This window comes from Trichosurus vulpecula, chromosome 1, assembly GCF_011100635.1.
Source record: "Trichosurus vulpecula isolate mTriVul1 chromosome 1, mTriVul1.pri, whole genome shotgun sequence".
NCBI lineage: Eukaryota > Metazoa > Chordata > Mammalia > Diprotodontia > Phalangeridae > Trichosurus > Trichosurus vulpecula.
The window spans coordinates 436,543,896-436,562,048 of record NC_050573.1 but is presented as its reverse complement, the minus strand read 5'-3'; the positions used below and the strand labels follow the sequence as shown (position 1 = coordinate 436,562,048).

The 18,153-nt window shown below is 40.0% G+C and overlaps 1 protein-coding gene across 1 annotated transcript in view; it reads left to right on the top strand.

Moving 5' to 3' along the window:
- Positions 1–9,155, top strand: part of CMYA5 (cardiomyopathy associated 5) — a 126,652-nt gene extending 117,497 nt beyond the window's left edge. The window contains exon 13 of the mRNA XM_036762580.1: positions 6,445–9,155. Within this exon, the coding sequence (XP_036618475.1) occupies positions 6,445–6,691 (247 nt within the window). The 3' untranslated portion in view covers positions 6,692–9,155. The remainder of the gene's footprint in view (positions 1–6,444) is intronic.
- The last annotated feature ends 8,998 nt before the right edge of the window (positions 9,156–18,153 follow it).

Genomic DNA, 18,153 nt, shown 5'->3' with positions numbered 1-18,153 from the left:
CAAATATTGATAGAAGAGTAGTGTCTGGAAAAGGACATTATTGTTTGGGAAATCACAAAGAAATGAGTGGAATAATGGAGCAGAGATCTGATTATAGATCTCCTGGAAAGAGGTGAAAAGGGTTGAGGCAGGGCATACACTGTGGGGGAAGAGAGGGAGTGCAGAAAATGAGCAAGTTTATGGGCTTCTGTCAATGTGGGGAATGATTGAGGAGGAAACTCTCTGTACCAACATAGACCGTAACCTAGTGGATTAGAGTCAGGCAGAGGTGGCTACATAGCACGATCAGTAGAACAATGGGCCTGGAGTCAGGAAGACCTAAGACATTTACTAGCTATGTGACCCTGGGAATGTCAGTTAACCTCTGTCTGCCCTCAGTTTATTCAGCTGTTAAGTGGGGATAATAATAGCATCTAACTCTCGGAGTCGTTGTGAAGATCCAATGAAAAAACACATGGAAAATGCTTTGCAAACCGTACAACATATATCAATTATAACTTCATTATTACAGGGCAAGGAACAGACACAGTTAGGAAGGCTGGTAAAGACTTTCTGCAAAAGATTATTCTTGAGGAAAGAAACTAAGTCTTGAAGGAAATATTAAAATCCTCCCCATCTTTCAAGGCCCATTTCAAGTCCCATCTCCTTCACGAATTTTCTCCAACAACTCTTTTGTTGTTGTTGTTGTTCAGTTGTGTCTGACACTTCATGACCTCATGGACCATAGCAAGCCAGGCCCTTCTATCCTCTGCTATTTTCTTGAATTCTGTCCAAGTTCTTGCTCGTTGTTTCCATGACACTATCTATCCATCTCGTCTTCTGCTGTCCCCTTTTCCCTTTGCCTTCAATCATTCCCAACATCAGGTTCTTTTCTAATAAGTCTTGTCTTCTCATTATGTGGCCAAAATAGTTAAGCTTGAGCTTCAGTATTTGACTTTCCAGTGAATAATCTGAATTAATTTCTTTAAGTATTGACTGATTTGATTTCCTTGATGTCCAAGAGTCTCAAAAGGCTTCTCCAACACCACAATTAGAACACATTGATTCTGCATCACTCAGATTTCCTTATAGTCTAACTTACAGCCATATGTTGCTACTGAAAAACGAACCCATACCTTTGACTACACAGACCTTTGTCAGTAAGGTGATGACTCCACTTTTTTGTATGCTGTCCTGATTTGCTATAGATTTCCTTCCAAGGAGTAAGCATCTTTTAATTTCATGGCTGCAGTCACCATCTGCAGTGATCTTTGAGCCCAAGAATATAAAATCTGACACTGCTTCCATTTCTCCTCCCTCTATTTGCCAGGAAGTGACAGGACCAGTTGCCAAGAACTCTAGCCTGCAATAATTTCTCTCCTTTCTACTATCCACACACTTGGTACTTAATTGTGGGCTACAGTCCAGAAGTTCAGGGGGTTTTCTTGAGTACCACTGTTATATTCTGTCTTGTATTGTCCTCTAATTGTTTTATGCATGTAAATCTTGTCTCCCCTACTAAATTCTAAGTTCTTTGGGGTACAGGACTACTGTCAAGTTCTTTTGTACTCTTTTTCTTGCACTTGCTCAGCACAGTGCTAGATAGTCATTCAGTTAATAAACATTTATTAAGCACCTGTTTTGTGCCAGACACTGTGCTAGGAGCTGGAGATACAAAAAGAAGCAAAAGACAGTCCCTGCCCTCAAGGAGCTTACAGTCTAATGAGGGAAATAACATGCAAACAAATATATACAAATAAGCTACGTGTAAGATAATTATGAAATAATGAAGATAGGGAAGGTACTAACATTAAGAGGGGTTGAGAAAGGCTTCCTGGAGAAGATCAAATTTTAGTTGGTACTGGAAGGAAGCCAGTAGGCTGAGATGAGGAGGGGAAGCATTCCAGGCATGGGGGACAGCCAGAGAAAATGCCTGGAGCCAAGAAATGGAGTGTCTTGTTCAGAACAGAAAAGAAGCCAGTGTCATTGGATCAAAGAGTATGTGGTAGGGAATAAAGTATAAGAAGACAGGATAGGGACCCTAAGCTAACACCAGAGGATTTTATATTTGATCCCAGAGGGATAGGGAGCCATTGGAATTCATTAGGTATGGGGGTGACATTGCTGAACCTATGCTTTAGGAAAATTACTGGCAGATGGATTGGAATGGAGAAAGAATTGAGGCAGGCAGACTCACCAGCAGACTATTACAGTAGTCTAAGTTTGAGGTAATGAGAGCCTGCACCAGGGTGGTGGCAGTGTTACAAGAGAAGAGACCTATTTGAGAGATGTTGCAAGATGCCACTAGCAGGTCTTAGCAAGAGATTTGATAAAGGGGTGAAGGGGTGAGAGATAGTGAGGAGTTGAGTATGACACCAAGGTTGTGAACCTATGGGATTAGGGAAGATGGTGCTGGGGACTGGAGAGGAAAGTAAGGGAAATGATAATGAGTTCAGTTTGGACATGTTGAGTTTAAGAGGTCTACCAGACATCCAGTCCAAGATGTCTGAAAGCAGTTGAAGGTATGAGACTGAAAGTCAGCAGAAAGCTTAGGGTAGGAAAGGCAGAAATGCGAATTATCAGCATAGAGATGGTAATTAAATCCATGGGAATTGATGAAATAACCAAGTGAAATAATATAGAGGGGGAAGAGAAGAGTGGCCAGAACAGGACCCTATGGGACTCCTAGTAAGAGGGCATGACCTGGATGAGGATCTAGCAAAGGAGAATGAGAAGGAGCAGTCTGGTAGGAGAAATTGGAAAGAATGGTGTTCCAAAAACCAAAAAAGAAGAGAATATCAAATTGAAGATGGTGAATAACTGTGTCAGAGGTTACAGGGAGGTCAAGAAGAATGAGCATTGAGAAGAGGCAACTGGATTGGGCAATTAAGAGAAGACTGGTAACTTTGGAGAGAATGGTTTCAGTGGAATGATGAGGTCAGAAGATGAGTTGTAAAGGATAACAAAGAGAATGAGAGGAGAGAAAGTGGGCCTTTTTGTAGTTTAGCCACAAAGGGCAGAAGAGATATGTGAAGGATTATAGTTCAAAGGGATAGAAGGCTCAAGTGAGGGTTTCTTGAAGATGAGAGAGACATGGGCATGTTTGTAGGTAGAAGCCATTAGACAGGGAGAGATTGAAGATAGGTGGTAGAATGAAGATGACTGAGGGGATAATCCCTTGGAGATGAGATGGAATGGGATTACCTGAACAAGTAAAGGGGTTAGCCTCAGTAAGGAAAATGGTCACTTTATCATATGAAACAGGGGTTGAAGATAGTGGCAGAAGGCATCTCAGTAATATGAGATGAGTAAGAGGAGAGAAGAGGAAGGTCATGGCAAATGGCATCAATTTCTTCTTTAAAACATGAGGCAAGGTTTAAAAATTGAGAATGTTGGAGGACAGAGAGGTTTGAAGAGGGATGAAATAGTCTGGAAGAGCTACTATGGAGAGTGACATAGTGAATTGATAAGAGAAGTGTAAAAGAATTGTCTAGCAGCAGTGAGGGCCCAGTTTAGTGCAACATAAATTTGTAGTGGATTCAGGCAGAATAGTTGTGTGATTTTCCTTTCCTTCATTTGATGTGTGTAGGAGTGAAGGCTGTAAATGGAGGGACTCATCCAAGGTTGAAGCCTGACCCAGCGTAATCAATGATATGATAAGGCGTCTAGGGTCTTGAGAAGAGGATAGTGTAGAGTTGAATTGTTTCTCAAAGGATCGAGAAGGAGAAAAGAGGAGAGAATGGCTTGTTCTAGGGAGATGGCCTGGGAGAAATCTGAGGGCTTGATGGATTGGAAGTCATGGTGTATATGAAGAATAGAGTTTGGTAAGGGAAAGCAGAGGGAGAGGTAGAAAGCAATAGATTATGGTCACATAAGAGGGTTTCAAAATTCTTGATTTGTGGGTGATGGCAAGATCAAGAACATGACCATCTTTGTGTGTGGCTACAGTGGGTGGAGGAGTTGGTTGGTTGTTGATCTTCATTGTAGAAGAGGACCAAAATGGCATCACTGTGTTGGAGTCAAGTTACAGTGTGTCCAACTGTGGCTGATCAGACCATTACAGGCTTGGAATGTTCTACCACAGGTTGGGCACAAATTGTCCATGACAGTATTTGGGGTGGATTCTCTAAACTTGTGCATATTGCATTTATTTTGAGCTACTTTAATTCTACTTTGCTCATAGAGCACAGTACCTTCTCTGATGTGGGCACACCATGCTGAGCAGTCCTGTGCCAGTGTCTCCCATGTCACACAATCAATTCCAAAGTTCTTAAGAGAGACCTTGAGAGTGTCCTTGAATCGCTTCTTCTGACCAGCAGGCAAATGTTTGCCCTCTGTGAGTTCTCCATGATATAGTCTTTTTGGCAAGCGTACTTTTTCCATTCAAACAATGTGGCCAGCCCATCAGTGTTGCATTCTCTGAAACAGAGCTGGAATGCTTGGCGGTTTAGTTCAAATAAGGAACTCGGTGTTTGGTACCTTATCCTGCCAGGTGATCTTCAGGATCTTCCTAAGACAATTCAAATGGAAGTGATTCAGTTTCCTGGCATGGCACTGGTAAACTGTTCAGGGTTCACAGGCATACAGCAATGAGGTCAGTACAACAACTCTGTAGACCTTCAGTTTGGTAGTCACTCTAGGTCATGGGAAACGAGTAGGTTGAGGAACTGAGAGGTTGGGGCATTTGACAGAGTCAATATGTAAGTTAAAATCCTCTAATATAAGAGGAGTTGAAGAGGAGAGAAAAATTGTGAGCCAGGCACTGGACTCATTGAGGAAGGTAGGGGAATGACGTGGAGATCTGGAGATAACAGCTACCATGATTTTGATTAGATGGTAGCTATGAATTGCATGAAACCCAAAGGGGGAGAGTAGAGAGGTACATAGAAAGTTTTCAACAAATAATTATTAAATTGAATAGATTTGAACCTGGGAGGAATTAAAGATAACACTAATATTTAGTGACTGATTATTCTGTTGCTGTGGGAAGATTGTGGAGTCAGAAGAACTGGATTCTAGTCCTGTCTCTGTTACTTGTATTTGTGTTATGTTGGGAAAATCACAGCCTCTGTTGGCCTCAGTTTCTTCATCTGTAAAAAGAGAGGGTTTGACTAAATTGCCTCTCAGGTCCCTGCAACTCTAAAGCCCATAAAGCCAACTATAGCCAGGTCCCATTAGTGTGAATAATCTCATGAAGTGGTAGCATTATTTGAATTGACACTATTCAAAATATAATCATATGGAAAATATGTTAACTGGTTCCAGCCCAATGGAAATATGCAATGAAAATATTTGAATGAAAATTTGAATAGTGGACTATTTCACAGGCTTTGTTATTCATATTAATGGGGATCTAGCTATGTCTGGGAAAATAATGTTGTCATTGAGAAGAAGTTGTGAAATGGGATCAGTTTATGAGGGAAATAATTGAGGATGAGTCTGGTTCACTAAACTGTAGCATAGGAAAGAAGAAAACATAATGGAGCTGGAAAGATTGTTTGGAGCCATGTTATTAAGTCTTTAAAAACTAAACAGAAGAATTTATATTTTACCTCAGAGGCCACAGGGAGCCATTGAATTCTAGTGACCATAGAGCTAGCATGAAAAAGGATGATAGATTTCTGGCTGGAAGAGATGTAAGGCCACTGAATCCAACCCCCTCATTTAACAGATGGAGAAACTTGGGCAGAGAGAGGTTGGCTTGCCCAGGGTCATATCATTAGTAGCTGTCTGAGGGATGATAGGAACTTAGGTTCCAAGTCCAGCTTTCTCCCCACTGTACCACTTTGCTGCCTCAGAAATCAGCTAGTCTCGCCTCTCATTTTATGGTGGAATGAGCAAAGTGGAGACTAGAGAGATGAAGTGACTGGGTCAAGGTCATACAGAGAGTAAATGGCCAAGCTGGAATTGGAACCCAGGTGCTTTGACTCCAAATCCAGTGTTCTTTCTACTGCTCTGCCCTGTCTCCCTAAGGAATGAATAATACAGCTGAGCAAAATTATTCACTTTTTCTTCAACAAACTTGAACAGAGGTCCTTATGTAAATTATAAAACTGTAAAATTAATGCATTCCAGGGGAAGCAAGACAGCAGAACATTTTTTTGATACATAGAAGCCTCCAAGGAGTTTTTTATTCAGAAGAATGACAATCAATGAATGCAGCAGCTAAAAGGTGTAGGCAGTTGGAAAAGAATGAGAATGTTGAAAAAAGTCAAAAGGTTGCAGGGGTTCATGTTGATTATTCTGAGATGGCCTTTTTTACAACAGGATGGAAGGAAATATTTAAAATTCTAGTCATTTGGGTTCATGATACATTTATACTTGAGTAACCAGGAAGGGTCCAGTTAAATGGCCGGCATGGCATTATGTGCTGGGCCATCCTTTGTATTCCAGTTAATAGCTGGTAAGTTAATCATAGCTCAAATTCATTTTCATTTTTATGCTCTCCATTCTGTTTCATTTCAGGTATAAATTTTTCAGCAATGGCACGGTGAGCAACGTCCATGTGACTGAGCATCCAGTCAGAGTGGGCATTCTGCTAGACTACAGCAACCAGAGACTTTTATTCATAAATGCTGAGAGTGGGCAGCTACTCTTCACCATCAGGCACAGATTCACTGGGCCCATTCATCCTGCCTTTGCCCTAGAGAAGCCTGGACAATTCACCCTGCACCTGGGAAAAGAGCCGCCAGATTTTTTGAGGCATAAATAATGATTTGCTTTCAAAGTAGTGTTATTTGGAAGAGAAAAAAATTCACATTTAAGGGGTCTGTTCTCCTTTCCACGAGCCCTCAGCACTTGTGTCCACACCCACCCCACAACTACTAATAACAGCATTACACATGATAATAAAACAGCACACACAGAATAATATGACCTTTCATTTGTGTGGCCTTGTGTGAGAAGAAAGGTGAATGGCCTCTCCCCATTGAGTTATACATTGTGATGTATACTCAAAATAAATTTCTAAAGAAAAGGATGGGGTTAGACCTGTGGGTCAAAATGGAGAGAGCTACATTCATACAGAGGAATTCTCTCTTCATTATTAAGGAAGTAATTACCGTGACGGACAGTCGGGGAGAAAGAAAGAGGGAATGATCTACCACACGAATGAGTTGCTTTTCCCACATTGGACTCTTTCCACAGGGGAATGAAATCTAACAAGTCCTATGACATTTCTCCATGAGACAATGAGTCCTAGTCACAGAATAATATCTCTCACTCTGAAAATGTTATCTGTAAAGGTTATAATGAACTATTGTATAATATTGTATACTCTTGTACACGAGCCCCTTTTCTTTCAAAATCGAAATGTAGAAACTGCTAAACTTTAGGAATCTGCTTTTCTATAAATAAATGGGTAGAAAATATAAAAATAGTGGCCGTGAAGACTTTATTATACATAATGGATCATAGATCAACTTATCTACATATCCTATATATTAAATTACCTTCTTAGAAACACCTGAGAAAAGCTGATGGGCATTGTATTTCTAGGGGCAAAGCTTTGATTAATTTTTTTAAATGTGAAAATGATACCACAAATTTTTCCAAAAAAACATTTTATTAGCTCATAGACAAGATCAGCTATGAGAAAAAGAGGGTGTATATATGTTTATTTAGGTTATTGCTTCTCACTGGATATAGTTTTTAAGAGCATGTTTTATTGACATTTTTCATCATTATATCATAGTCATTTATGAAAACAATGACAAAACCCTTTCCAGACCTCCCATACTGAATTCCTTCCCCATGTAACAAAGGAAAACAACCAACCAAACCCCTCTCACTCCACCCCCCACACCCCCACACGCATCTGGTTCAATGACTGCATCTGAAAATGTATTCAACCTTCTGCTCTAGTATTCCCTAGGGTGTGCTGGAGCCAGATCATTCTGGCTCAAGAGAGCTGATTATCGAATTTTGAGTGTGAGCATTTGCACCTGGGAAATTGGCTAACACTAAAATCAGAGCTTGATTTATTGTTATGGGTAATGTCTAGACTTAGGGAAGTTATGGGGAAAATATTATTAATGCAGATTAAACTAAAAAGTATGTCCTGTGTACATTTTTTTGGAAAGCCAGTTGTTAAATATTTATCGGCACACTCCTCGTAGTCCCCCTCCAGACACAAGTTTGAAACACTCTCAAAATTTTACTGAAAAATAGTCTTAGAATAGACAAATCTTGACATGTCTTTTAGGATAATGTTACTCTCATTTTTTTTAAAAGTATAAATACTTAGATCCTATTTTCTGAATCTCTCAGAAGGGATCTCAGAGCTCCTCTGGTCCAGCCTGGATATGAATAAGAATCTCTTTGACAGCATCCCCAACAAGGGATCCTCCAGGCCTACCTGATGGTCTCTGGGGAAGGAGACACCACTACCTCCTGAGGCAGATCAATCCACAACTGGCTGCTCTAATTATTGGGATTTTTCTCTTACATAAAACTTAAGTCTTGGTCACTTCCACCCCCTGTTCCTAGTTATGCCTTTTGGGATCAAGCAGAACAAATCTGAACTTTCTTCCAAATGGAAATCCCTTCCAGCTCTTGCTTATACTCATCCTGGCCCCCTTGTCTTCTGTTTTCAGATTAAGCATACCCAGTTTCTCCAACAGATAGTCATGGTATGGTCTCCTCTCCCCTTATCACCCTGATCACTTTCCTCTGGTTTAGCTCCAACTTGTCAATATCTCATCTAAGATGTGACACCCAAATAGGGAACAGAAACTGTGATCTAATTATTATGGAAAGGAAAAGCAAGCTCTCTTTGCCAATTCAGGTCTGTAATATATAGTGTTTGAAAAAATACATATATGTATTGTATTTGAGAGTTGCTTGGGATTCCAAGAGGTTAAGCAGTTTGTGCAAGGGCACAGGGTCAGTATGTGTCTGGGAGGGGATTTGAACCCAGATCTTCCTGGCTCTAAAGCCAGCTCTCTATCTATTTTACCATACTGTCTCTAACCACAATGTCCAGAATTCAGCATAATACTTTGGATGTAGTCTGACCAAGACCAAGTATAGCAGAAGTATTGTCTCCCTTCCTTGGGACACTCTCTTAGGAACAGTAGGATGGTGTGAGTTTTCTGGTTGTAAGGAAAGAATGTTGAGTTTACACTGCACTGAAATGACCCAGAATTTTTTCCCATATAAACTTTCATCTAGACCAATCTCCCTGCTTTTGTATTTGTGAAGTTGATTTAAAAAATTTATTTATCCCTATTAAATTTTACCTTACTAGATCTGGCCCACCATTATAGCTTGTCTTCTTTTGTTCCCAGCTGTCACCCAATGTTAGCCAGGCCTCCTGGCTTTACATCATTTGCAAATTTGATAAGCATGCCATCTGGGCCTCAATGAAAGTCATTGATACAACTGTTAAGCAGCTCAGGGCCAAGGACAAATCCCTGGAGCTTCATTAAAACATCTCTCCAAGACGATATCGACCCATTGATGATTAATGCATCTGGCCATTTAATCAGTTCTGAATGTACTTAAATGTATTATCATCTAGCTCGTATCTTTCCATTTTATTCACAAGGATAGCAGGAGACACTCACTTAAATGTAGGTAAATTATACTATGGTATTTCCTGGTCTAGCAGTCTAGCAACCTGATGAAAGAAAAAAAAAAAGAAATGAGGTTAGTCTAGTATGATCTGTTCTTGAATGAATGGATAAGTAAAAAAGTATTTATGAAATGCTGTGTGCCAAGCAAAAAGGTCTGGCCTAAAAAGTTGAGACATCCCATAATAACTGCAATTGTGTGTGGCAACAGAAAAAATAAATTTCAGAATGGATTTTTTTATTTTTCTTCTCAGGTAGTTCATAGGATGATTGGTTTAGAACTGGAAGAGACCTTGGAGGCCATCTTGTCCTACCCTATCATTTTACATATGAGGAAAATGAGACTCAAAGATGTAAGGTGACTTGTCCAAGGTAGCATAGGCAATAGATGGCAGAGTGGATATTTAAAGCCAGATCCAGCTAGGGGGTGCCATAGTGCACACAGTGCCAGGCCTGATGTCAGAAAGACTCATCTTCCTGAGTTCAGATAAAAAAGTCAGCCATTCTCAAATGAAGAAGAGGTGGGTACTTGTTAAAATATTTCTCATCTTATCAAGGGAAACAACATGGTGCAGATGTGAAGTCAGGGGTTGTTCCATTGTTTCAGTTTGTGTCTGACCCTTCATGACCCCATTTGGTATTTTCTTGGCAAAGATACTGGAGTGGTTTGCCATTTCCTTCTTCAGTTCATTTTATGCATGAGGAATTGAGGCAAAGTTAAGTGATTTGACTAGTCACACAGCTAGTAAGTGTCTGAGGTCAGATTTGAACCAGCACCAGGCTCCTCCTCTGAGTAGATCAGGGGTTCCTTACTTGTTTGTGTCATAGATCCCTTTGGTAGTTAGGTGAAGTCTAGTGACCCCTTCTCAGAATCATGTTTTTAAATATACAAAACAAAATACATAATCATAACAAAGGAAACCAAGTATATTGAAATACAGCTATCAAAATATTGAAAAAAACAAAACAAAACCAAGTTCATAAATTCCAGGTGCTGGACTTGAGCAAATAATTGTGTTTTGCTTTCAAAGACCCGAGTTTCACAGCTCACTTTGGTTTAGTTTCTTTTGTTTGTTTGATAGTTTATTAAACATACTTCATTGGTACTTTTTCTGTAATCTTTTAAATCACTTACACATGGACTGGCTTAAAATATATTTCATAGAAAATATCTAAAAATAAAATGAAAATAAGAAACTGAATATATACACATGTATACATATATATATATATACATGTATATATATATACATATATATATATATATCTTGATAATCAAGTGAAATGTGAGCAAGAATTCCTTTAATTTAATCTGTAGGTGTGCTTAATGAAGATGCTTATGAAATTTCAATAGGTCCCTTTTGTCTCCTTTGAGTGTACGCTGGAAACCAGGTGTTGTTTCCACATTCATCATGAATTTAAACCTATTTTAAATATTCTGCTGTGAAGACTGAATGGAAGCTCATTTCCATGGCCAGTGGGAGACCCCATTTTTCCCCATTCCCTTTTTATGGTAAGCATACTTTGGCCTTAGATTTGGAAATGGTTAGCTGGGCTCCTCCAGTCCTGTCCCTTTTGTGGGCTTAGAGGGAGTTGTGGGTAGAGGAGAGTGGGTGTTCAATGTCAGTTTCCCTTAGAAATGTATTATGGTCACCTTGGAGAACTGAAATATAAGGGTGGGTCAGAGCTCTGAATAGCAGAGCTCCTGCAGCCTTCCCCAAAATGTGAGAAAAAGCCTGCTCATAAGTGCTACTTTGATTTTTTTTCATCCTTGCCTTTCACCATGGTGTTCCTGGTGAGCTTTGTAAGAATATTATAACTGGGCAGTATGTATTATATTGTTCAAGAAATTTTTTGAAGAGTCGTAGATCATCCATGCCAATGTTTTTAGGAAGATTCTTTTCATCATAAAGTTTTATCTTTACATACTTCACGGCCTAGCACCCCAACTCTGTGGTTACACAGATCTGGTTCAATCTTAGGAGGCATTTCATACGAATCTCTCTATGGCTCATGATCTCTTATTTCCCTGCTCCCGTTCCCCCACCCACCTACCCACACCTGGGTTCATCAGCTTCTGGAAACATCCCATGTTGTCCCACTTTGGCCCTACCCAGGGTTATTTCCTGGGAATATCAAAATATAGATCATAAGTCTTTGTTGAAAGACAAAAAAAGCTCTCGCCTCTTAAACGTTTTAAGTTCACAGATCTAAGGTTGGAAGGGTCCTCAGAGGCCATCTAGTCCAGCCTCCTCATTTTGCAGATGAAGAAACTGAGGATCAGGAATCTTAAGTGATTTACTCAAGGTCATATAGGTAGTAAGGATCAGAGATGAGATGTGAATACAGGTCTTTAACATCAGTTTTTGTTCCTCTGTAAATGCTGCCAACCCTTACAGAACAGGCTTTATTTCACCCTCCAGAAAACACAAAATGCAAAAGACTAGCATCCAAACCCATAAACAGCCACGATGATTTTTGTTCCTACTCCGATGAGTTTTACTTCCTCCCAAAGACCTCTACATCCCTCAGGGCTTTTAGTATTCCCTTGTGGTTGAATCCTCCACCTCTTTACCGAAACCCCCAAAAGGCAAAGCACTTAAGTATAACTTCCAATGACTTCATGCTTTCTGGTAAGTCCCATATCCTCATGGGACCATGCCATCCTTTAAACTCATAGCATTACCCTGTGGTTGAGACCACTGTGAAAGGGGAAAGAATTCAGCAACATTAGTCAGCTTCCTTCTAAGCCACTGTACTAATGTACCTTGTATTTATTGGATATGTATTTTGTATAGTATAGTACAGAGGTGGGGAACCTGGGGCCTCAAGGCCATATGCGGCTCTCTAGGTCCTCAAGTGCAGCCCTTTGACTGAATCAAAACTTCACAAGTCATGCCTTGGCTTTGGATCCATCTTGGTGCAAAAATTGACTGGTACAGGAACTTCTCTCCTCTCCTCTTCCCTTTTCTCCAGGAAGCTTGAACTGGGAACCCAACAATGACCAGTAACCCCACCATCACTCTGCTCTTGCTATCCTACTGCTGTCAGCCTTCATTCCTGCCATTTCTGGTGGGGCTGCAGAATTCTCCTTTCTCGGTGGCTGCTATTCCTCTCCCTCCAAAGTTAATGTGTTACTTCTCTGCTGAATTCCTGCTGTCATATACTATAGGGGGCTGCTTTTCCACAAACAAAGTATTAGGAAGATGGTGGAATAAAGTCAAGGACTCACCTGAGCACTCCCAAATTACCCTCCAAACAACTTTAAAATAATGCCTCAAATCAAATCATGGAGGGATAGAGCCAACAAAAAATAGGGGTGAGACAACTTTCCAGTCTAGGACATCTTAGGAATTTGGCAGAAAAGTTCTGTCTCAGTGTGGAGTGGTTGGAGTTGCAGCCAGAGCAGACCATGCAGTGCAGGGTTTGGAGAAAGTGCAGCAGCTGCAGCAGAAACTTCAGGAAGTCTCAACCCACAGAAGGTAAGGAGGTCAGACAACTGATCAGAAGGAGATTATAATGGACCCTTTGTTGGCACTGGGTGTAGGACTCGGTTGCATTGGCCATATGCAGTTCTGGATAGCAGTGCCAGAGTGAGGAAAAGCACTAGCACACTAGAGTGTGTGGCCCCAGGAGAGCAGGGACCCTAGTCATAGTTCCAGAGAGGAGAAGAATACTTGTGGTCTCTCACAGACCCAGCATGAAAGCCAGGAAACAGTAACTTCACTTCTTCTTAGATCATACTGCCTTGGAAGAAGTGAAAACCTATATATCCACCCAGAGTCACTGAAAAGAGTAGCAAGAAAGGTCTGAAGCTTGGGATAATGCTCCATCTACCCCAGGAACAGAGCCCAATTTTAACATAAAGTTATAAATCAAGAAATAGGCTAGAAAAATGAGCGAGCAATAAAAAAAGAACCTAACCATAGAAAATTATTGTTGTGACAGAGATCAAGACACAAACTCAGAAGATGATGAAGTCAAACAGCTACATGTAAAGTTTCAAAGAAAAATGTGAACTGGTCACAACACACACCTCTTCCTTCCTCCCCACCCCAATTGTAGAAAAGCTCAAAAAAGATTTAAAAATCAAAAAGGAGAACTGGAGGGAAAATGGGAAAAGAAATGAGGGGGATGCAAGAAAATTATGAAGAGGGAATCAATAGTTTGGTAAATGAGGCACAAAAATACTGAAGAAAATAACACCTTAAAAAAAGAATTGACTTAAAGTAAATGGTAAAAGAGGCACAAAAAATCCACTGAAGAAAAGAACTCCTTAAAAAGTAGAATTGGCCAAATGGAAAAAGAGGTACAAAAGCTCACTGAAGAAAATAATTCCTTGAAAGTTAGAATTGGGTAACTGGGAGCTGATGACTCCATGAGACATCAAGAAACAATAAAAAGAAAGTCAAAAAAATAGAAGAAAATGTAAAATATCTCATTATAAAAACAACTTACGAGTAATCGGGGACAGAGCCAAGATGGTGGCTAGAAAGCAGGGACTTGCGTGAGCTCCCCACCACGTCCCTCCAAAAACCTATAACAAATGGTTCTGAATAAATTCTAGAACTGCAGAACCCACAAAATAGCAGAGGGAAGCAGGGATCCAGCCCAGGACAGCCTGGATGGTCGCTAGATGAGGTCTATCGTGCAGGGAGCAGAGGGGAGTGGAGCTCAGCGTCGGCGGCAGCAGGACCAACCAGACAGGGAGCCAGGCGGAACAGGCCCTAGAGCCCTGAATCAGTGAGCTGTGGCAGTTACCAGACCTCTCAACCCACAAACACCAAAGACAACAGAGAAGGTTAGTGGGAAAAGCTGTGGGGGACAGAATTCATGGTTTGGCCACCGCCCCAGGGGCAGCGGGGGAGGTGCAGCTACAGAACTACAGTTGCAGTTACTTCCGGCCCCGGGCCCATGTGGTGGGAGGAATTAAGTGATGGATCAGAGCAGGAGTGCAGAGCCTACTTAAGATTTGTGTCAGGTCCGGGGTGGTGGTTTTTGAGGAAGGAGGAGTGCTGGTGTGGCAGAGCTGGCTGTATAGAAATAGCTCTGAAATCAACAGTGCATCCCCTCAAGCTTGGAACAAAGTACTCTTTGCTCTACAAGCAGTCATACCCCAACGAAAAACTCAAGGGTCCAGTTGGCTGGGAACATGGCCAGGGAGCAAAAACGCACTCAGATTCAGTCTCAGACTTTGGAATCTTTCTTTGGTGACAAAGAAGAGCAAAACATACAGCCCGAAGAAGTCAACAAAGTCAAAGAGCCTACATCAAAAGCCTCCAAGAAAAACATGAACTGATCTCAGGCCATGGAAGAGCTCAAAAACAATTTGGAAAAGCAAGTTAAAGAAGTAGAGGAAAAATTGGGAAGAGAAATGAGAATGATGCGAGAAAACCATGAAAAACAAGTCAATGACTTGCTAAAGGAGACCCAAAAACATACTGAAAAAAATATTGAAGAAAACAACACTTTAAAAAATAGACTAACTCAAATGGCAAAAGAGCTCCAAAAAGCCAATGAGGAGAAGAATGCCTTGAAAGGCAGAATTAGCCAAATGGAAAAGGAAGTCCAAAAGACCACTGAAGAAAATACTACTTTAAAAATTAGATTGGAGCAAGTGGAAGCTAGTGACTTTATGAGAAATCAAGATATTATAAAACAGAACCAAAGGAATGAAAAAGTGGAAGACAATGTGAAATATCTCATTGGAAAAACCGCTGACCTGGAAAATAGATCCAGGAGAGATAATTTAAAAATTATTGGACTACCTGAAAGCCATGATCAAAAAAAGAGCCTAGATATCACCTTTCAAGAAATTATCAAGAAGAACTGCCCTGATATTCTAGAGCCAGAGAGTCAAATAGAAATTGAAAGAATCCACCTCCTCAGAAAGATCCCAAAAAGAAGACTCCTAGGAACATTGTTTCCAAATTCCAGAGCTCTCAGATCAAGGAGAAAATACTACAAGTGTCCAGAAAGAAACAATTTGAGTATTGTGGAAAAACAATCAGGATAACACAGGATCTGGCAGCTTCCACATTAAGAGACCGAAGGGCTTGGAATATGATATTCTGGAGGTCAATGGAGCTAGGATTAAAACCAAGAATCACCTACCCAGCTAAACTGAGTATCATGCTCCAAGGCAAAATATGGATTTTCAATAAAATAGAGGACTTTCAAGCTTTCTCAGTGAAAAGACCAGAGCTGAATAGAAAATTTTACTTTCAAACACAAGAATCAAGAGAAGCATGAAAAGGTAAACAAGAAAGAGAAATCATAAGGGACTTACTTACTAAAGTTGAACTGTTTTGTTTACATTCCTACATGGAAAGATGATGTGTATGATTCATGAGACCTCAATATCATAGTAGCTGAAAGCAATATGCATATATATGTGTGTCTATGTATGTATATATGTAGGTATATATATATATATACACACATATATATATAGGAATATATATATATATATGTGTATATATACAGAGGGCACAGGGTGAGTTGAATATGGAAAAAAAAATCAAATTAAGTGATAAGAGAGGAATATGTTGAGAGAGAGAGAAAGGGAGAGATAGAATGGGGTAAATAGTCTCACATAAAAGTGGCAAGAAAAAGCAGTTCTGTAGGAAGGGAAGAGGGGGCAGGTGAGGAGGAATGAGTAAATCTTGCTCTCATTGGATTTGACCTGAGGAGGGAATACCATACACACTCAATTGGGTATCTTACCCCACAGGAAATAAGGAGGAAGAAGATAAAAAAAGGGGGGGATGATAGAAGGGAGGGCAGATGGGGGGAGGAGGTAATCAAAAACAATTTTGAAAAGGGACAGGGTCAAGGGAGAAAATTCAATAAAAGGGGATAGGTTAGGAAGGAGCAAAACATAGTTAATCTTTCACAACATGAGTATTGTGGAAGGGTTTTACATAATGATACACATGTTGCCTACGTTGAATTGCTTGCCTTCTTAGGGAGGGTGGGCAGGGAGAGAAGAGGGGAGATAATTTGGAACTCAAAGTTTTAAAAACAGATGTTCAAAATCAACAACAAAAAAAAAGTTTTTTCATGCAACTAGGAAATAAGCTACACAGGCAATGGGGCATAGAAATTTATCTTGCCCTACAAGAGAAGAAGGGAAAAGGGTATGGGAGAGGAGTGGGGTGGCAGATGGGAAGCCTGACTGGGGAACAGGGCAACCAGAATATACAACATCTTGGAGTGGGCAGGAGGCTAGAAATGGGTAGAAAATTTGTAATTCAAACTCTTGTGAAAATCAAGGCTGAAAACTAAATATATTAAATAAATTAAATTTTTAAAAAAATAAAAAAATAAAAACAACTTACTTGGAAAATAGATTGAGAAGAGATACCTGAAAGCCATGATAAAAAAGGAGGCTGGACGTCATATTTCAAGAAATTATCAAAGAAAATTGCCCTGATATTGTAGAACTAGAGGATAAAATAGAAATTGAAAGAATCCACCAATCACCTCCTGAAAGAGACCCCAAAATGAAAACTCCCAGGAATACAACAGCCAAATCCCAGTGCTCTAAGGTCAAGGAGAAAATATTGCAAGTAGTCAGAAAGAAACAATTGAAAATATCATGGGGCCACCATGAGGACCACACAAGTTTTAGCAGCTTCCATGTTAAAAGAGTAAGTCACTTGGAATATGATATTCCAGAGGGAAAAAGAGCTAGGATTACAACCAAGAATAACCTACCCAGCAAAATTGAGTATAACTTTCCAGGGGGAAAATGGATGTCGAATCAAATGAATAACTTTCAAGCATTCCTGGTGAAAAAACCAGAGCTGAATAGAAGATTTAGCTTTCAAATATAAGACTCAAGAGAAGCATAAAAAGTTAAATATAAAAGAGAAATCATAAGAGATTCAATAAGGTTAAACTGTTTACATTCTTACATGGGAAAATGACACTTGTCACTCCTAAAACTTTCATTATTATTAGCACAGCTAAAAGGAGTATACTTAGACAGAGGGCATGTATGTGATTTGACTATGATGGGATGATTTCAAAAAAACAAAATTAAGGTATGAGAAGAAGGAGGTAGGGAGAGGATGAATAATATCAATTATCTATCATAAAAGAGGCATGAAAAGAAGTGCTTTTACAGTGGAGGAAATGCTTGAACTTTCCTCTTATTGGGATTGGCTCAGAGAAGGAATAACATACACACTCAACTGGGTATAAAATATATCTAGCCCTTCAAGGAAGTAGGAGGGGAAGAGAACAGGAGGAAGGGGACTGATAAAAAGGAGGGCAGATTGGGGGAGGCAGTGGTGAGAAGCAAAACAAACTTTTGAGGAAAGATAGTCAAAGGAGAGAGAAGGATAAACAGGTGGAAAATAGGATGGAGAGAAACACACAGTTAATTATCATAATTGTGAATGTGAATGGGATGAACTTGCCCATAAAACTGAAGCAGATAGGCAGAGTGGATTAAAAACTAGAATCCAACAATATGTTGTTTATAAGAAACACACTTCAAGCAGAGAGAGACACACAGAGTAAAGGTAAGGGACTGGAGCAGAATCTATTATGCTTCAGCTGATGTAAAAAAAAAATGGTGATCTCAGACAAAGCA